The 16,989-nt window shown below is 44.5% G+C and overlaps 1 protein-coding gene across 1 annotated transcript in view; it reads left to right on the top strand.

The window, feature by feature from the left end:
• The window catches only part of LOC103211054 (zinc finger protein OZF-like), a 13,645-nt gene extending 1,707 nt beyond the window's left edge, over window positions 1-11,938 (top strand). The window contains 2 exon segments of the mRNA XM_042783127.1: window positions 10,654-11,898; window positions 11,901-11,938. Coding sequence (XP_042639061.1) covers window positions 10,654-11,898; window positions 11,901-11,938 — 1,283 coding nt within the window.
• The last annotated feature ends 5,051 nt before the right edge of the window (window positions 11,939-16,989 follow it).

Below are 16,989 nucleotides of genomic sequence, written 5' to 3'. Positions count from 1 at the left end.
TGCTTCTCTCTCGCTGCTTTCAGATTCTTTCATTGTCTCTGTCTTTTGTGTGTGTCTTGGTTTGGATCTCTTCAAGTTTATCCAGCGTGGGGTTTGTTGAGCTTCTTGGATATGTACATTCATGTGTTTCATCACATTTACGACGTTTTCAACCTATTATATCTTTAAATACTGTTTCTGCCTCCTTCTCTCCTTCTGGGACTCCTTATTCATATTTTGGTGTGCTTGATGGTATCCCACAGGTCTGTTAGGTTCTGTTCATTTATCTTTTTTTTTTTTCCCAAGTTTTTTATCGTGATTTGGCTGAAAGTTTACAGGGCACATTGATTTTCCATTCAGCAGTCTGCACCTTCTGTTTTGCGACATTCACTGCAATCCCCCTGGAGCAATCACACTCTTCCTACTTCCTCCCTGTGCCTACCACTTCCCTTTGTCCTTCTTTCCCATCTCCCTCCTACCTCTATCCCTGGACAAATGCCACCTTCCTGATCCCTCCTGGTATCACAGTTCACTTTATAGACCTACCATTGCACCGAAAGTTGAGCCACAAGGGTTGAGATCAGCTCCCAGCTTGAAGGATGTTTAAGGGTCATAATCTCTCGGGTTCTGCCAGTCTTCATCTGGTAAGCCTGGTCTTGTTTATAATTTTGAGTTTTGTTCCACATTTTTCTCCCGCTCTGTCTAGAATCTCTTATTGTGATCCCTTTCAGAGTGGTCAGCAGTGGTAGCTGGACACCATCTCATTATTGTTATTTCTGCAGCTCAGACTAAGTAATTTCAGTGAACCTATATGGTGGCATAGTGCCTAAGGCATTTGGCCGTTATCCAGAAGACTGGTGGTTCAGACCTACCAGCCACTCCTCAGAAGACTGGTCCCTCCTGATAAACGTGTTCAAAGTATGTGAGATGGAGTCTTGCTGTCCTCACTTCTAAGGAGCATCTGGCCTTACTTCTGCCAAGACACAGTTGTTCATCTTCTGGCAGTCCACGGTATAGTCAGTATTCTCCACCAGCACCATAATTCTAATACATCAGTTCTTTTTTGGTCTTATTCATTGTCCAGCTTTCACATGCACATGAGATGATTGAGTATACCAAAGCTTGGGTCAGGCACACCTTAGACATATAAATGACAACTTTGCTCTTTAACACTTTAAAGAGGTCTGTTTAAACAGATTTGCCTAATGCAATACATCATTTGATTTCTTGATGCTACTTTCATGAGTGTGGATTGTGGATCCAAGTAAAATGAAATCCTTCACAATTTCAATATTTTCTCCATTTATCATGATGTAGCTTATTGCTCAGGGAGCTCTGGTGGCGCAGTGCCTAAGGCATTGACTGCTAACAGAAGGCTGGTGGTTCAAACCCAGCAGCCACCCCTCAGAAGGAAGGTTGGGCAATCTACTTCCATAGTGATGTTGTTGTTGTTGTTATGTGCCGTCAAGTCGGCCCCAACTCATAGCGACCCCTCCTTGGGTTTCCAAGGCATTATCACCACGGTAGAAGGATTGCCCAACCTTCCTTCCGAGGAGTGGCTGGTGTCCATAGTGATAGTGCCTAGGAAACCCAAGGACGGGTTGCTATGAGTCAGGTCCGACTCGACGGCACATACAACAACAACAGTTTATTGGTCCAGTTGTAAGGATTTTTGTGATCTTTATGTTGAGGTGTAATTCATATTGCAGGCTGTAGTCTTTGACCTTGATGAGAAAGTGTTTCAAGTCCTTTTTCAGCAAGTACAGTTGGGTCATCTGAAGACGGCAGGTTGTTAATGAGTCTTCCACCAATCCTGATGCCACATTCTTCTTCATATAGTCCAGCTTCTCAGATTATTTGCTCAGCATACAGATTGAATAAGTGTGGTGAAATGACACAACCCTGGTGCACAACTTTCCTGATTTTAAGCCATGCAGTATCCTCTTGTTCTGTTCAAACAGCAGCCTCTTGGTGTGTGTACAGGTTCCTCATGAGCACAATGAAGTGTTCTGGAATTCCCATTCTTCTCAACGTCATCCATAATTTACTATTTATCCACACAGTTGAATTCCTTAGCGTAGGCAACAGAAACCTCGGCAACATCTCCTGGTATTCTCGCCTTTCAGCCGAACTCCATCTGGCGTCAGCAATGATACCCTCACTCCATGTTCTCGTCTGTGTCTGGCTGGATTTCTGACAGTTCCCTATCAGTATCTTGTTGCAATTTTTTTTTCTTAATTTTTTATTTTAAGAGGTTTTATTTTACATTGAACATTATGTGTACCTTTAGTTTCACTCCCTATTGACCATGTCCAACCCTAACCCAGTCTCCTCCCCTTCCTGCCCAGTAACCCTCCCCCACCTCTGTGCCCCTTATAGTTACACACTTCTGTTTGTCCTGCATTTCCTCCGTGTGACTGACTGTTGCCCCTCTGGTTCTCTGTGGTCGATTGCTCCAAGAGATGCATTTCCATAGAGTTTGTGGGTGTGTCATCCTGGGTTGAGTGGTCTGCGTGTACATCTTGTTTACTCTTAGGCTGAGAGCCAGCACCCGGGGGTGAGCTTTATTCCAGGCCCAGAGTGTATCCCAGGACCATGGTATTGGGGTCTCACCAGACTCCATCCGACCAGTAATTCTGGTCATTATTGAGTTTTTGGGTTTTGTTCCACGTTTTCCCTCCCACTCCATCCAGGATCTCCAGATTTGATCCTTTGCTAAGTGGTTGGCATTGGTAGCCAGGCACCATCTAGTTCTTCTGCTTTCCAGGGCCGTCGTGTCCCAGGGCTGATTATTTCCTAATGTCCTTGGTTTTTTGCACTCTTCTTTGCTTCCAAGGGTAGGAGACCATTAGCTGCATCTTAGATGGCCACTTGAAAGCTTTTAAGACCCAAGTCACCACTTGCCAATGTAAGATGAGGAACAGGGCTTTTATGTGTTTTGCTGTGCCAGTTGAGTCTGGGCACGTGCCCCCCAGTACTATGGTCCTGAGACGTTAGATCCGTTCGATCTCTCTTCCACAGTGTCTGGGTGTCTGTGAGGGATTACTCTGTCTGTCTTCTATTGTTTCTGTGAGGACTGTGGGTATTTTGTATCACTGGTGTCTGTGTAAGATGAGCCTCAGCTGAATCTATCCTTGGTCTAGAGTATACTCCTGTTCACTGACCCCCATCGGATCCTCTCAGATATTTGTGTGTTTATTTGTAGCCTGATGTTTGATGTTTGGAAATGCACTATTGTGGGCACACTGGTTGGTATTAGCGTCTGTCGTCTCTCTCCTATGTGCACAGTTCGGTGTCCTCCCTTTTCCTAATATTATCATGGTGGTCACAGACTCTTTCCATACATCCCTCCCCTTATCCACATCAGCGTGTGGGCCCCAACTAGCCCGAAATTAATCTCTCCCCTTCCCTTCTCCTCCCAGTAACCTACAAAGTGAGTTCCCTTTTCCAAGCAAACCCTTGTCTTTTTACAGTAATGAGCTCATACAGTACTTGTCCTGCGATTGACTTACTTCACTCAGCATAATGTCCTCCAAGTTCATGCTGTGAGATGAATCGCGTATCCCTCCTCGTTCTCTAATGTAGCAGAGCACTCCACTGTGCGCACGCACCACAATGTGGTTATCCACCTGTGCTGGTTCCCTGGTGCCACTCTGACGAGAAATATATACCACAAATGGGACAGCCTTAACAAACAGGAGTTTACTCTTACAGTTTGGAGGCTTTAAGTCCAAGTTCAAAGTGCCAAGTTCCAGGGGCTGGGTGAAAGCCCCTCAACCTTAGGGTCCAGCTCTGCCTCCTGCTCCCAGCCCACTGGAGCTAGAGGTGTTTCTTCACTTAGACAGCTGCTGGCTGCTGAGGCTGAGAAGCCCCAAGGTTGACAAGTAAAAAGACACAGTCCCAATGTTACCAAAGCATACGGCAGGCCATTAAATTAAGTCCATTGTAAGTCCCAAGGTCGGCAGAGCATAGCAGGCTACTGAGCAATGACATGGCTACATGCAGGATCCAAGCGTGCCATAAGCTATAGACCATTTGCAAGGCTTCTCCTTATATACAGGAAGCAGACCACATTCCCAAAGGCAGCTACTCAGCTGCTTGTGGTAGGTCCTACCATAGAGTTGATTGCCAGTCTCATCATGGGGAATAACTTCCAGCAGCTGCCCAGCCACTCAACTAGGCCCAACCAAGTTGACATAAAAACATAATCACCACACCACTCATCCATTGATGGGCATTTAAGTTGTTTCCATCTGTTTGCTATAGTGAAATGTGCTGCGATGAACATATGTGTGTATATGTCAGTTCGTTCACTGCCTCTCACCTCTTTAGGATATATTCCTAGTAATAGAATTGCTGGGTCAAATGGTATTTCTATTTTCAGTTTTTTAAGGAAATGCCATACCAGATGCCACAATGGTTGTACTGTTTTTCAATCCTACCAGCAGTGCATAAGAGTTACAATCCCTCGGGGACCTCCCCAGCATTTGTTATTTTCTGACCTGTTGAACTTTGCTATTATTGCTGGGGTGAGATGATATCTCATCATTGTTCTGATTTGCATCTCTCTAAGGTAGCATAGTGCCTAAAGCACTTGACTGCTCACCAGAAGGCTGGCGGTTCAAATCCACCAGCCACTCCTTGGAAGGAAGGTTGGGCAATCCTACTTACGTAGTGATACTGCCTCAGAAACCCAAGGAGGGGTCGCTATGAGTCGGGGCCGACTCGACGGCAAACAACAACAACAACAAAGACAAACAACCCAATTCAAAAAATGGGCAAAAGACTTGAACAGACACTTCACTAAAAGACGATACGCTGGCAGCCAACAAACACGTGAGGAATTGCTCATGATCATAAGTCGTTGTTGTTGTTGTTGTTATGTGCCATTGAGTTGGCCCTGACTCATAGCGACCCCTCCTTGGGTTTCTGAGGCAGTATCACTACGGAAGTAGATTGTTCAGCCTTCCTTCCTTCTGGTTAGCAGTCAAGTGCCTTAGGCACTATGCTACCAGAGCTCCTATCTCTTTTAATAGGTAACACCAACCAAAGTAACCATCTAAGAATCCAAAATTCCACTTCCTAGGCTCCTTCCTTCTTTCCTTTACAAAATCCCATGCTTCTACGAGTCTGGAGCCACTGCAGTGAATCCCACCGCTTCTGACACCAACTGCTAAAGGGGCAAGGAGGCCACACCTTCTGACCTCCTCTAACTCCACAAGAGGAAGACAGAATCACCATCAATAGCCCATGGCCTATCCCTGCAAGGCCAGACATGCTGCCTCCCTCCAGCCCTTTCACCAACCATTCCTCCCACAGCACCCACCACTTTTCTGCTGGGTTCAATAATTCGCTGCAGTGGCCACACAGAACTCACAGATTATGGGGTTTAATAGGGAACCACCAAGCTACAATTCAAATTCAGGAACAACACTCAGTCTCTCTCAGCCCGTCGTCTCTCAGCCAACAGTCTCTCTCAGTCTCTCTCCCAACAGTGTGTGTCTCTCAGTGTCTCTTTCTCAGCAGCACATGTCTCTCAGGAGCGTGTTTCTCTCAGCAGCACATCTTTCACAGCCAGCAGTCAGAAAGACTTCTCTTGCCTCTAGGAGGCCTCCTTTTGAGCCTGGCAGAGTGGCTAAACTAACCAATCATAACATCAGAATTCTAAGCACCTGAGAGAGAGAACTTCCTAGAACATTACTTTGTGCCACTCATCAGAAATACCTCAGGTGGGTAATCAGGAGCTCCTCAGTTGCTCATGGCAAATTGCACTACGGAGTTTAGAAAGACTTATGGCTGGAAAAGCCATACCAGGTAATTTACTATACCTCAGACGTTACACTGTTATTCACAGGCCCGCAGCTCAAGTTCAGCAAAGACCAATTGTAAGGGGGCTGCCACTTTTAGCAAGATTCAGACACACGCAAAAATCCTGTTCTCCAGGCCCCTCCAATGTGCCAAAAGCTGACCTAGGATAACTGCCCTGATCCATCATCTGGGATGGGAGTTCCTCTCAGGGCCTGCCCACTTGCGACGTTAATGTTCTCTCTGCTCAGGCTTCAGTGGTGCTGGAGCCAGAAAAATGCCTGCTCGTACCCAGCGGTCCCAAGTTTGTTGATAAAAGCAGGTGCCAGCCCCTCCATGCCAAAAAGCTAACTTAGGGTAACTGCCCTGATCCACAGTCCACGGCGGGAGTTCCTCCCAGGGCCCACTTGCTTGCAACATTAATGTTCTCTTGCTCAGGCTTCTGTGGTACCAGAGCCAGGGTAATCTCTGCTCCCTCCCAGTGATCCCAAGTTACCAATAAAAGCAGGTGCTGGACGTAGATCCGTGGAGTGGCCGCAGGTTCTCTTGTGTGGTGCGTCCCCTCCACTGCCCCAGGGAGGTCTCCGATGGCCTTTCTTGCCTGGTGGTTGGCACTCCGCAGGGCAGATTCACCTGTTGTTATTTTTTCCCCTCCTGGGTAATTGCACTGGCCCTTTCTCCTTTCTAATCCTCCTGCCCTGAGTATGGCGTACTCTGAAGGGCTGTTCAGAGCACCAGAATCCCCATTTCAAACTGCTGCACCTAGTTTTTTAGGAACTAATATCTTCACCAGATTCTACTTTATGTGATACTAATGATGTTGTTATTCTTGTTATGTGCCGTCAAGTCAGACCTGATTCATAGCGACCCTTTGGGTTTCTGAGGCGGTATCACTACGGAAGTAGATTGCCCAACCTTCCTTCCAAGGAGTGGCTGGTGGGTTTGAACCGCCAGCCTTCTGGTTAGCAGTCAAGTGCCTTAGGAATGATAATTTCTGCATTCTCTTGGAACATCTTACTTTGGAACAGACACAAATTTGGATGTCTTCCAGTCAGTTGGCATGTTAGCTGTATTCCAGATTTCTTGACATAGATGAGTGGGTGGTTCCAGTGTTGCACTGTTTGTTGAAACATCTCAGTTGGTAGTCCATCAGTTCCTGGAGCCTTGCTTATCACCAGTGCCTTCAGGGTAGCTTGGACTTCTTCCTTCAATACCCTTGGTCTTAGTCTTATGCTACCTCCTGAAATGGTTGCGTGCTGATCCGTTCTTTTGGGGCAATGACTGTGTATTCCTTGCTCCTCCTTTTGAGGCTTCCTGCATCATTCAGTATTTTGCCAATAGAATCCCTCTATATTACAACTTAAGGCTTGAGATTTTTCTTGAGTTCTTTCAGCCTGAAAAATACTCAGTGTGTTCCTCCCTTTTGGTTTTCTCAGAGTATCCTTTAAACAGCTTATTTAATGTTTTTGTATAGTAGTCCATTGCTTGGGCTTCCTCAGGTCGAATTTGTTCATTTCACTTTTTTTGATGTATGACTGCTGTGCTAGTTCGGTTTGTGTGTCAGCTTGGCTGGGCCTGGTTGAGTGGCTGGGCAGCTGGTGGTAGTTATTCCCCATGAGGAGACTGGCAATCACCTCCATGGTGGGATCTACCACAAGCAGCTGAGTAGCTGCCTTAGGGATGTGGTCTGCTTCCTGTATATAAGGAGAAGCCTTGGGAATGGTCTCTAGCCTGTGGCACGCTTGGACCCTGCATGTAGCCGTGTCATTGCTCAGCAGCCTGCCATGCTCTGCCGACCTTGGGACTTACAATGGACTTAAGTTAATGGCCTGCCATGTGGTTTGGTAACATCGGGACTGTGCCTTTTTACTTGTCAACCTTGGGGCTTCTCAGCCTCAGCAGCCAGCAGCTGTCTGAGTGAAGAAATGCCTCTAGCTCCAGTGGGCCGGGAGCAGGAGGCAGAGCTGGACCCCAAGGTTGAGGGGCTTTCACCCAGCCCCTGGAGCCTGGCACTTTGACTTGGACTTAAAACCTCCAAATTGTGAGAATAAACTCCTGTTTGGTAAGGCCATCCCGTTTGTGGTGTATTCCTGTCAGAGTGGCATGAGGGAAGCAGAACAGCTGCATACTGTGTTGTTATCTTACCAGTCTTCTGAAATCTGGCATTTTTATATTGTTGCTGTCGTTAGGTGCCATCGAATCACTTCTAGCTCATAGTGACCCCATGCACAACAGAAAGCAACACTGCCCGGTCCCTGCCACCCTCATGGCCCTCGCTCTGTTCAAGGCACTGTTGCGGCCACTGTGGGCGTCCGTCGCGTTGAGGCCCTCCTCCTCTCTGGCCCTCTGCTTGAACAGGCCTGGCGTCCTTCTCCGGAGACCGGTCCCTCCTAGAACGCGGCCAGCATGCGGGAGGCGCAGTCTTTCTGTCCTCATTTGTGGAGAGCATTGTGGCTGTGCCTCCAGGACAGGTTGTTCGTTCTTCTGGCCGTCCGTGGTAATTGAATATTCTTTGCCAGAATTCAAAGACATCAATTCTTCTATTTTTTAAAAGGATGTTGCTTCAACTCTGAAAATCAAATTCTGCCCCTTCCTTGTGATTTGTTGTTGACTGTTGTGACTGCTGTTGTTGATGTGGCTTTTGACTTCTTCTTACTGGTTGTGTATGGTTTGTTTTCTTTATCTTGTGTGGCCACTGGAGTCTGTTGATTGAGTCAGTTACTGAGTTGACAGGATCACTTAAAACACCTGGAACAACAACAGAAAAACTCCCACATCTCTGTTTTCAGATTGGCTCTGAGTATACACCGGGAAACGCTGCAGACACGCAGCCAGGCAGTTTACTGCAGCCTTTCCTTCCTGCTGTCACAGAGCCTGATGGTCACTCCAATGAAGGCAGTGGGGCTTCTCAGGTCTTTTCTTACCCTGAACCTGGACATAAGCATGATCTTCTAGATTCCACGGAATTATGTAGAACTTTCAAAACCATTATTTCTGAAAGCATCTCACACCCCAGTTCTTATTCCTAGACTTTTCCATTTGTCTCTCTGCCCTACCTGTTTTCTCTTGCCCCAGCTGGGACCACCTGCTACATTCACTTTAAATGTTTACAAAAAATGCCCCCTCCATTATACAGATTTCTGAGTTAGGCAACATGACACACTTTTGAATCCAGTTTTTCATGGAGCCACAAGCAGGTCAAAACAAGCAACCTCAATTCTTTGAGAACAAGGCTCTGTCCCTTCTAGTCTAAGAAACCTGTATCAGCTTTGGGGACTGACATCTTCAAGGCTACTGAGCTTAGGGACCAGGACATGAGGTCAGGGTAGGTTAAAACTCCCCAAAGCTTTCCCACTGAGATTCAGGTGTCTTTTTCGTGACCACGCTTTGATTAATTTCCGAAGTCCTGATAGAGTAGAATCTGATAGTGTTTGCCAGTTTGTTTACTACTTCCATAGATGTACGTTTAGAATACCCCAACTCCATCATGCGTGCTGATACCACCCTTCCCCACTGCTGACTTGCCAGTGTGTGCTTCTCAACATCTCTTCCAGTTCTTATAGTGAGCTCCTTCAGAATCAGAAGTCCTTTCTTTTGTCCTTATGAGAGAATTGTCTAGAATTCTGCACACTAAAAATTTGTAAAATCGTGGTTACTTAGTATTAACCAAGGGGAAGCTGGTGGCATAGTGCCTAAGACATTTGACTGCTAACCAGAAGGCTGGTGGTTCAAACTCACCACTACTCCTTGGAAGGAAGACTGGGCAGTCTGCTTCTGTAGAGATACCACCTCAGAAACCCAAGGAGGAGTCACTTTGAGTCGGAATCGACTCAATAGCAGTGAGTTGTTTGTTTGTTTTTTTCCAGTATTAACCTACTGTATTGATCATGGATTACTAAAATACTTTGTTTATTAATTTTTATTGTAGTTTTATTATAGTTGATAATTTTTCAGTATCCTTTGTGGAGTTTAACAGCAAGACATCAATTATTCATGTTGCCAGGAAGCCTTTTCTTCATGGGTATAGGTAGTTTTGTAAAAGTTATTTAAAACAGTACCTTGCTATTCTTCCGTCTATGCATTACTAAACTTTGCTGACTTTCCCCCTGCCACTGTTGTTTATAATTCAGAGTCACTATTTACATATTTGGTTCTTAGATAAATTTGTTGTGTATTATTTATCATGATGTAGTGCTGTGCCCTAGCTTTTTTGTATTCAGTAATTATACATTAAATATGTATTAATGTAACATTTATTTCTTTTCAAATATGAGACACTCATATGTCTCCTGTTAGCTGGTGTGTGCTTTGGGTACCTATGGAAAAACACCCCAAACTGCACGTAATTGCCCCGTGCTCCTAAACCTTTAAAGACCATAGTTGAAAAGTTTCATAATTCTTCATTAAAATTATTAGTTTTTTCTGTATTTTTCTCGGTATAAAATATTTACCTTCCAACACTAATTAATTGGAATCCCATGGTTTTTATGTGTGTTTCAGATATCTCTGCTAGATTGCTGGTCAAGGAATTGCCACCAAAACAAGACATTGATAAAGAACAATTATATCAAATGATGGTAATGAAGAAACAAGAAAGGCACGGTACTGACAGTTTTTACATCATTGATGTCTCGGAAAACAAGAGTAAAGTTGAGAGTTGGTGGACATGTGAAGAACGAAATTACAAAAGAGAGCCTGTGACCCGTAACAAAAAGCTAACTGATACAAAAGACCAACAACTTAAAAAATCTTGGACTAATATACCACTGAAATGGAATGTTTCTATAAGAAAAAGTACGTATCAGTATTTCAGACATAACTCATATATAAGGAATTTGTTAAAACTAAAATATAACATAGGACATATAGGAAGAAAACATAGGAAACATTTTCAAACTAAGACTGGATTAAGCTTTCAGTCCCATTTGGCAGAAATGCAGAGATTTCAAACTGAGGAAAAAATGGATGAATGTAAGCAAGATTTGAAGTCTATCAGCAATGACCCCTCAATTTCATCACTTCTAAGAACTCCTCCTAGTAACAAAACCAGTATTTGTAGCAACTATGGGGAGGTTACTATGCATCCTTCATTACTTACACAACGCCAGAAAATACACAGTAGAGAAAAACCTTACAAATGTAATGAGTGTGGGAAGGCTTTTAGCCAGTGCTCAATCCTCACCAGTCATCAGAGAATTCATTCTGAGCAGAGACCATACAAATGTAATGAGTGTGGCAAAACCTTCACTGATCGTTCAAACCTTACTCAACACAAGAGAATCCACACTGGGGAGAAACCTTACAGATGTAATGAATGTGGTAAGGAATTTACCAGACGTTCATACCTGTGGGGTCATGAGAGAATTCACACAGGAGAGAAACCATATAAATGTAATGACTGTGGCAGAGCCTTTAACCGGCTGTCAAACCTCAGCAGACACCAGAGAATCCATACCGGAGAGAAGCCATATAAGTGTAATGTGTGTGGCAAGGATTTTACCATACGTTCACACCTTTGGGGTCATGAGAGAATTCACACTGGAGAGAAGCCTTTCAAGTGTAATGACTGTGGCAAAGCTTTTACCGAGCGTTCAAACCTTACTCAACATAAGAGAATCCACACTGGTGAGAAACCGTACAAATGTAATGAATGTGGGAAGGATTTTCCCACACGTTCACACCTTTGGGGTCACGAGCGAATCCATACTGGAGAGAAGCCTTACAAATGTAGTGACTGTGGTAAAGCCTTTACCGGGAGTTCAAATCTTACTCAACATAGGAGAATCCATACCGGAGAGAAGCCGTATAAATGTGATGTATGTGGCAAGGCCTTCAGTCAAAATTCAAGTCTTACTGTTCATCAGAGAATTCATACTGGGGAGAAACCTTACCAATGTAAAGAATGTGGCAAAGCCTTCAAGCAGTACTCAAGCCTCACTCGACATCAGAATATACACCCTGGAGAGAAGCCACACACGTGTAATGTGTGTGGTAAGGCTTTTATCAAACGCTCACACCTTTGGGATCATGAGAGAATGCACAGTGGAGAGAAACCATACAAATGTGTTGTATGTAGCAAGGCTTTTAGGCAGCGGTCTGACCTCAGGATTCACCAGAGAATTCACACTGGAGAGAAACCTCACAAATGCAGTGAGTGTGGTAAATCGTTTGCACAGTTCTCACAGTGGACGAAGCATCAGATGATTCATTCCAGAGGGAACTGAGTCTTTAGTGCTACTTAAAGATTGAGCAGCCTCAGAGGTCAAGTTCTAAAGAGTAATTACAAGTCAAAGTCATTTATGAGATGCTGAGTGTCAGAGGAGCAACTCCATCTGTGGAAGGGTCCAATCATATTCCGTTTATAAAATGTTTTTATTATTTGACGTTTCTGTAACAGGCTACATTTCTCCTGATGTCAGTCAGGCGGAGGTGCGGAGATGCGAAGTGTGTTTATGTCACGCCTTCATGATAGATACCTCTTGTTCCATTATGATAGTCTCCAGGAAGCGATCAGTAAGATGAAAGGGTCTAATTCTTTAAGTAAGGTTCATTCGTAACAGTGCTCCTTGATAAAAAGAAAGACTTTGAATTTTAAAACATTGTATAAATGTGAATGAGACTTTGGAGAGGGGAAGACAACAGATGTAACACTTGGATCTTGATCATCATATTTGATACATCCAGGGTCCCTTTCTACAAGTTGGTTGGTACAACAGAGGGCTACTATGGGTTATCAGAATTGCTCTAACAGCTGACCAAGAAACACAACAGTCCAGCACATTGCAAGAGTGAGCTTTCCACTGGGGCAGTCCAAGAGGTTATCAGGGATGGCTTGTATGGTAGAATAATCAAGGAGAAATGTGGTCCCTCGGTCATTTGAAAGGAAATAGTTGTTGTGTGTCAAAGATGAATGAAAAAAATTACCATATTCTTGGAAACTGAGGAGAGCAATTATGAGGGAGGGGAAGTTAATCAAAAGAATGCAGTGCATATGTGGGATTCATGTTTAATCGTTGATAAGTATTTTGCTACCATTTAGAATGTTTCAGAGCTCATATTTTAATAAAATTTAATCATTTTTCATAATCCTGTTTTTCTTCTATCAAATCTATCCCACATTATTGAGGTACTTCTAACAAACTAACAGTGCACTTTAGGTTCTCAAAGTTGAGTGGAATCTGTAATAATTTCTTATGGTGGAATCAAGCTATACACAATTTGGGGACTATGTATGTGATAGTTAGGGTTGTGTGTCAACTTGGCTGGGCTGTGATTCTCAGTGGTTTAGCAGTTATGATGTAGTTATACTCCATGATGAATGAGATCTGATGTAATGTAGTTACCTCTGTGATGAGATCTGTGAGCAGTCCATCAGCTGAAAAGGAGAGGCCTTCATGGTGTGGCCCTGCTCCCTGTATGGGGGAAGCTCTGGCAAACCTCTCTGGCTTTTGGTGCAGGATCTTGCATCTGGCTCATCATCTTCTGGACTTCAACCAGTGGCCTGCCGTACTGCCTGTCGATCTTGGGATTGTACCCTTCACAGTCTGGACCAACAGCCTGCCATTTTACCTGCCAATCTGGATTTGGCAGCCTCTGAAGCCAGAAGCCTGCTGTATTACCTGCCAACCTTAGGTCCATCAGTCCCTGCAGCTACGTCAGTCAGAAGAAGACAGACATTCTGCCACCCTCCAACCTTTTTATCAATTCTGACACCAGCTGCCCCTCCCACAGCACTCTGCTTCTCTGCTGGGTTCAGTGATTTCGTTGCAATGGCCACACAGAACTTAGAGACAATACGCACAATTATGAAATTTATTAGGGAAATAACAGGTTAGAATTCAGGTTCCAGACTGCTCAGGATAGAATTTGATCAGGACATCCTCCCCTCAGCCATGCCCTGTTTGGCCCTCTGTCCTTGGCCTGGCCTCTGCCCTGCTCAGGCAAGTGTCGCAAAGATCTTTTAGCTCTGCCATGCCCAGAGAGGCACCTCGACCCACAGCAAGACGCCTGCCCAGAGGCACTCAGCTCTTCCTGTTGCGTGGGCCAGCAAGCCTGCTGCTCTGCCTCATGCCAGTCTCTCGGTTCTGCTGCCATCTCTGTGCTGTCTCTGTGCCTCAGCACCAGGATCTCAGGTCCAAGGATGTGCGCCACTCTTGGCTCTTCAGTCTTTGGAGCAGGGAGATCCTCCTTTCTGCCTCTGAGAGGACTCATTTTAAGCCTAGAGGAGTGACAAAACCGACCAATCCCCACATTAGGGTTCTATACGCTTTATTTCCACAGTCCCGCCTTCAAGAAGGATATCGTGCTTGGTGAAGTGGAGGGTCAACGAAAAAGGGGAAGACCCCTCAATGAGATGGAATTGACAAAGTGGCTGTGACACTGGGCTTAGGTATACCAAGGATTGTGAGGGTGGCACACAACTAGACCTGTGACCCTGTAGTACATAGGGTTGCTATGAGTCAGAGCCAACTTGATACACCTAACAATAACAACAACAATACCCCAAGATGCCATGTCCTTTAATTATATTACTAACATGGGCCACAAGCACCTCACATTTACATAGCCCAACCCAGTCGTCTGGTGAGAGTCACAAAGACCACAGCTAGAAGAGCCATACTGAGTAACTCACTGCACCACATGGATACAACCTAAATGTCCATCAAGTGATGAGTAAACAAAATGTGGTATGTCCATAAAATGAAATATTACTCAGCCATACAGTCTCGATACCTGCTACAACACGGATGAAACATGAAACCACTATTGAGTGAAATAAGTGAGTCACAAAAAAGACATATATTGTATGGTGTTACATGGAAACACAAAACCAACTCACTGCCATCAAGTTGGTCCTGACTCATAGTGACCCCCATTGTGTTTCCAAGGCAGTAAATCTTTACGGAAGTAGACTGCCCCATCTTCTGCATACAAAACCAAGAACAGGCAAATGTATAGAGACCAGTGTTTATTAGTGGTTACCAGGCATGGGAGGGATGTTGTTTAGGAAGCAGTGAGTTTCTGTTTATGGTGATGGGAAATTTGACAACTATTATGGATGATGGTTGCATGATTATTGTAATTGATATAACTGAATTTTACACCTCAGAATGTTGAATTGATGTACCAAATGTGAGTGACACACTGGCACTGATGAAGAGGAAGACATAGAGGGGTGCATGGGAGGTACAGACAACAAAGAGAAACCCTTTTGCATATACAATACTGTTAGCAGTCATGGCAAGCATTGATCTATAAATTATGTATATATAATATATGTAATTGGCAAATGTATGTATTTTTACTACAAAAAATATGTAAAGAATACTCTGATATGAATAATATTAATTGAAGCTCTTAAAATTAATATGAAACTTAGAAAAGTATGAGAAAATATGCAAAATGGAATCTGAAAGGCCAGGGATCTTATTTGAATAAATTAAAGTGAATATGAACCTGGAAGTATTAGAACACTTCAAAACTAGAAAAATATCACAGGATGTATATGAACTTGACACATACTGAAGCTCGCAGTTTTGCCTGCCATCTGGAACCCTCACTGTTGAAAATCATTCTCCTTTAAATGTTGCTCCCCTAACTTCCAAAAGGAAATGCCGGGATGGTTGCTGTAGAGTTGACTGATTCACGCCAGCCTTAGGTATCACAGAACAAAATGTCGCCTGGCCCTGCATCTCACTACGATCAAGAAATGAGAAATATTTTCAATAGAGATCCAGTTGCTGTCTCCATGAAGCTCATTGCACAGTGAGCTTTAACAAAGAAAATAGTTCAATTGCTGCTCAAAATGTTTCAAAATGATAAAATGTTGACAGAATGACAAAATTTGATTAATTCCATTAGACTCATTATCAGTGCATGAAGATTTACAGAAACAACTGATTCTGAAGATTCTTTTAGTGCTTTTGTAGAGAAGATTTAATAGCACATCCAGGTTCCCTTATGCGTGGACTAAACATCACCAACCAGCGTGTGGATTACATTTAATTATTTGGGAACTGTTGGGGGTTCGTGTAGGGTCTAGAACAGTGTTTTTTCACAAGCTCAATTCTTCTTGTCTGGCTTTGGCTCGCTACCTGTTTCTACCTGCAGTGCAATGGGTTTCTCTTTTATATGGCTTTTTTGGCTCTGGGTTTGTAATTCTGCTAGAAAAGATTAGTTGGGCCACAGTCTTCCTGCGACTGGTCTATTTTACACGCTTTCCAGGGATTGGTTGATTTGCTATTCAAATAGTGGCTTGAAAATACACCCAATACTATTGAGTTACTTGCAGTCCATGAAGGAGGGTTCTGGTTCCCTAATGCCGCTCTGACAGGAATAGACCACCAATGGGATGGCTTTAACAAACAGGAGTTTATTCTCTTATAGATTGGAGGCTTTCAGTCTGAGTTCAAAGTTCCAGGCTCTAGGGGTGGGGTGAAAGCCCCCCAGCCTTGGGCTTCAGCTCTGCTTCCTGCTCCCAGCCCACTGGAGCTGGAGGCTTTTCTTCACTCAGCTGCTGGCTGCTGAGGCTGACAAGCCCCAAGGTTGACAAGTAAAAACGCACAGTCCTGATATTAACAAACCACATAGGCTATTAATTCTGGTCCATTGAAAGTCCCAAAGTCAGCAGAGCTTGGCAGGCTGCTGAACGACAGCTTGGCTACATGGAGGGTTCAAGCGTGCCATAAGCTAGAGACCATTCCCCAAGGCTTCTCCTTATGTACAGGAAGCAGACCACATCCCTAAGGGAGCTACGCAGCTGCTCACAGTAGATTCCACCATGGAGTTGATTGCCAGTCTCGTGATGGGGAATACCACATCCAGCTGCCCAGTCACTCAACCGGGCCCAGCCAAGTTGACACACAAACTTAACTGCCACAAGGAGATTGGCCAGTTCATGGTCCTCCTGGGAGGTCCATGCTTTTGAAATTGACAAGATGTTTGCATATATGAGTGGTCAGCTCCACAGAGGTGTTTCAGAGGAAGGACAGAGACCTCCTGAGAGAGCTGTAACACAAATCAATGGCTGTAACGCTGAAGATGACAAGGAGCCCAGAAGGGGCACCAATGGCAGAGGCCAACAGTGAGAGGCCCAGAAGGAGGCCTGGCAGCGGAGAGTCAGCAGCAAGATGCTCAGGAGGAGTCTGCCAACAAAGCTGGCCATGAGGACAGAAAGCCGCTGCCAAGAGAGTACCTGAAAGCTGA

Source organism: Orycteropus afer, unplaced genomic scaffold, assembly GCF_000298275.1.
Source record: "Orycteropus afer afer isolate SDZICR_OR568_19922 unplaced genomic scaffold, OryAfe1.0 scaffold00689, whole genome shotgun sequence".
NCBI lineage: Eukaryota > Metazoa > Chordata > Mammalia > Tubulidentata > Orycteropodidae > Orycteropus > Orycteropus afer.
The sequence above is the reverse complement of the archived record's forward strand: the minus strand, read 5'-3'. Positions and strand labels throughout refer to the sequence as shown.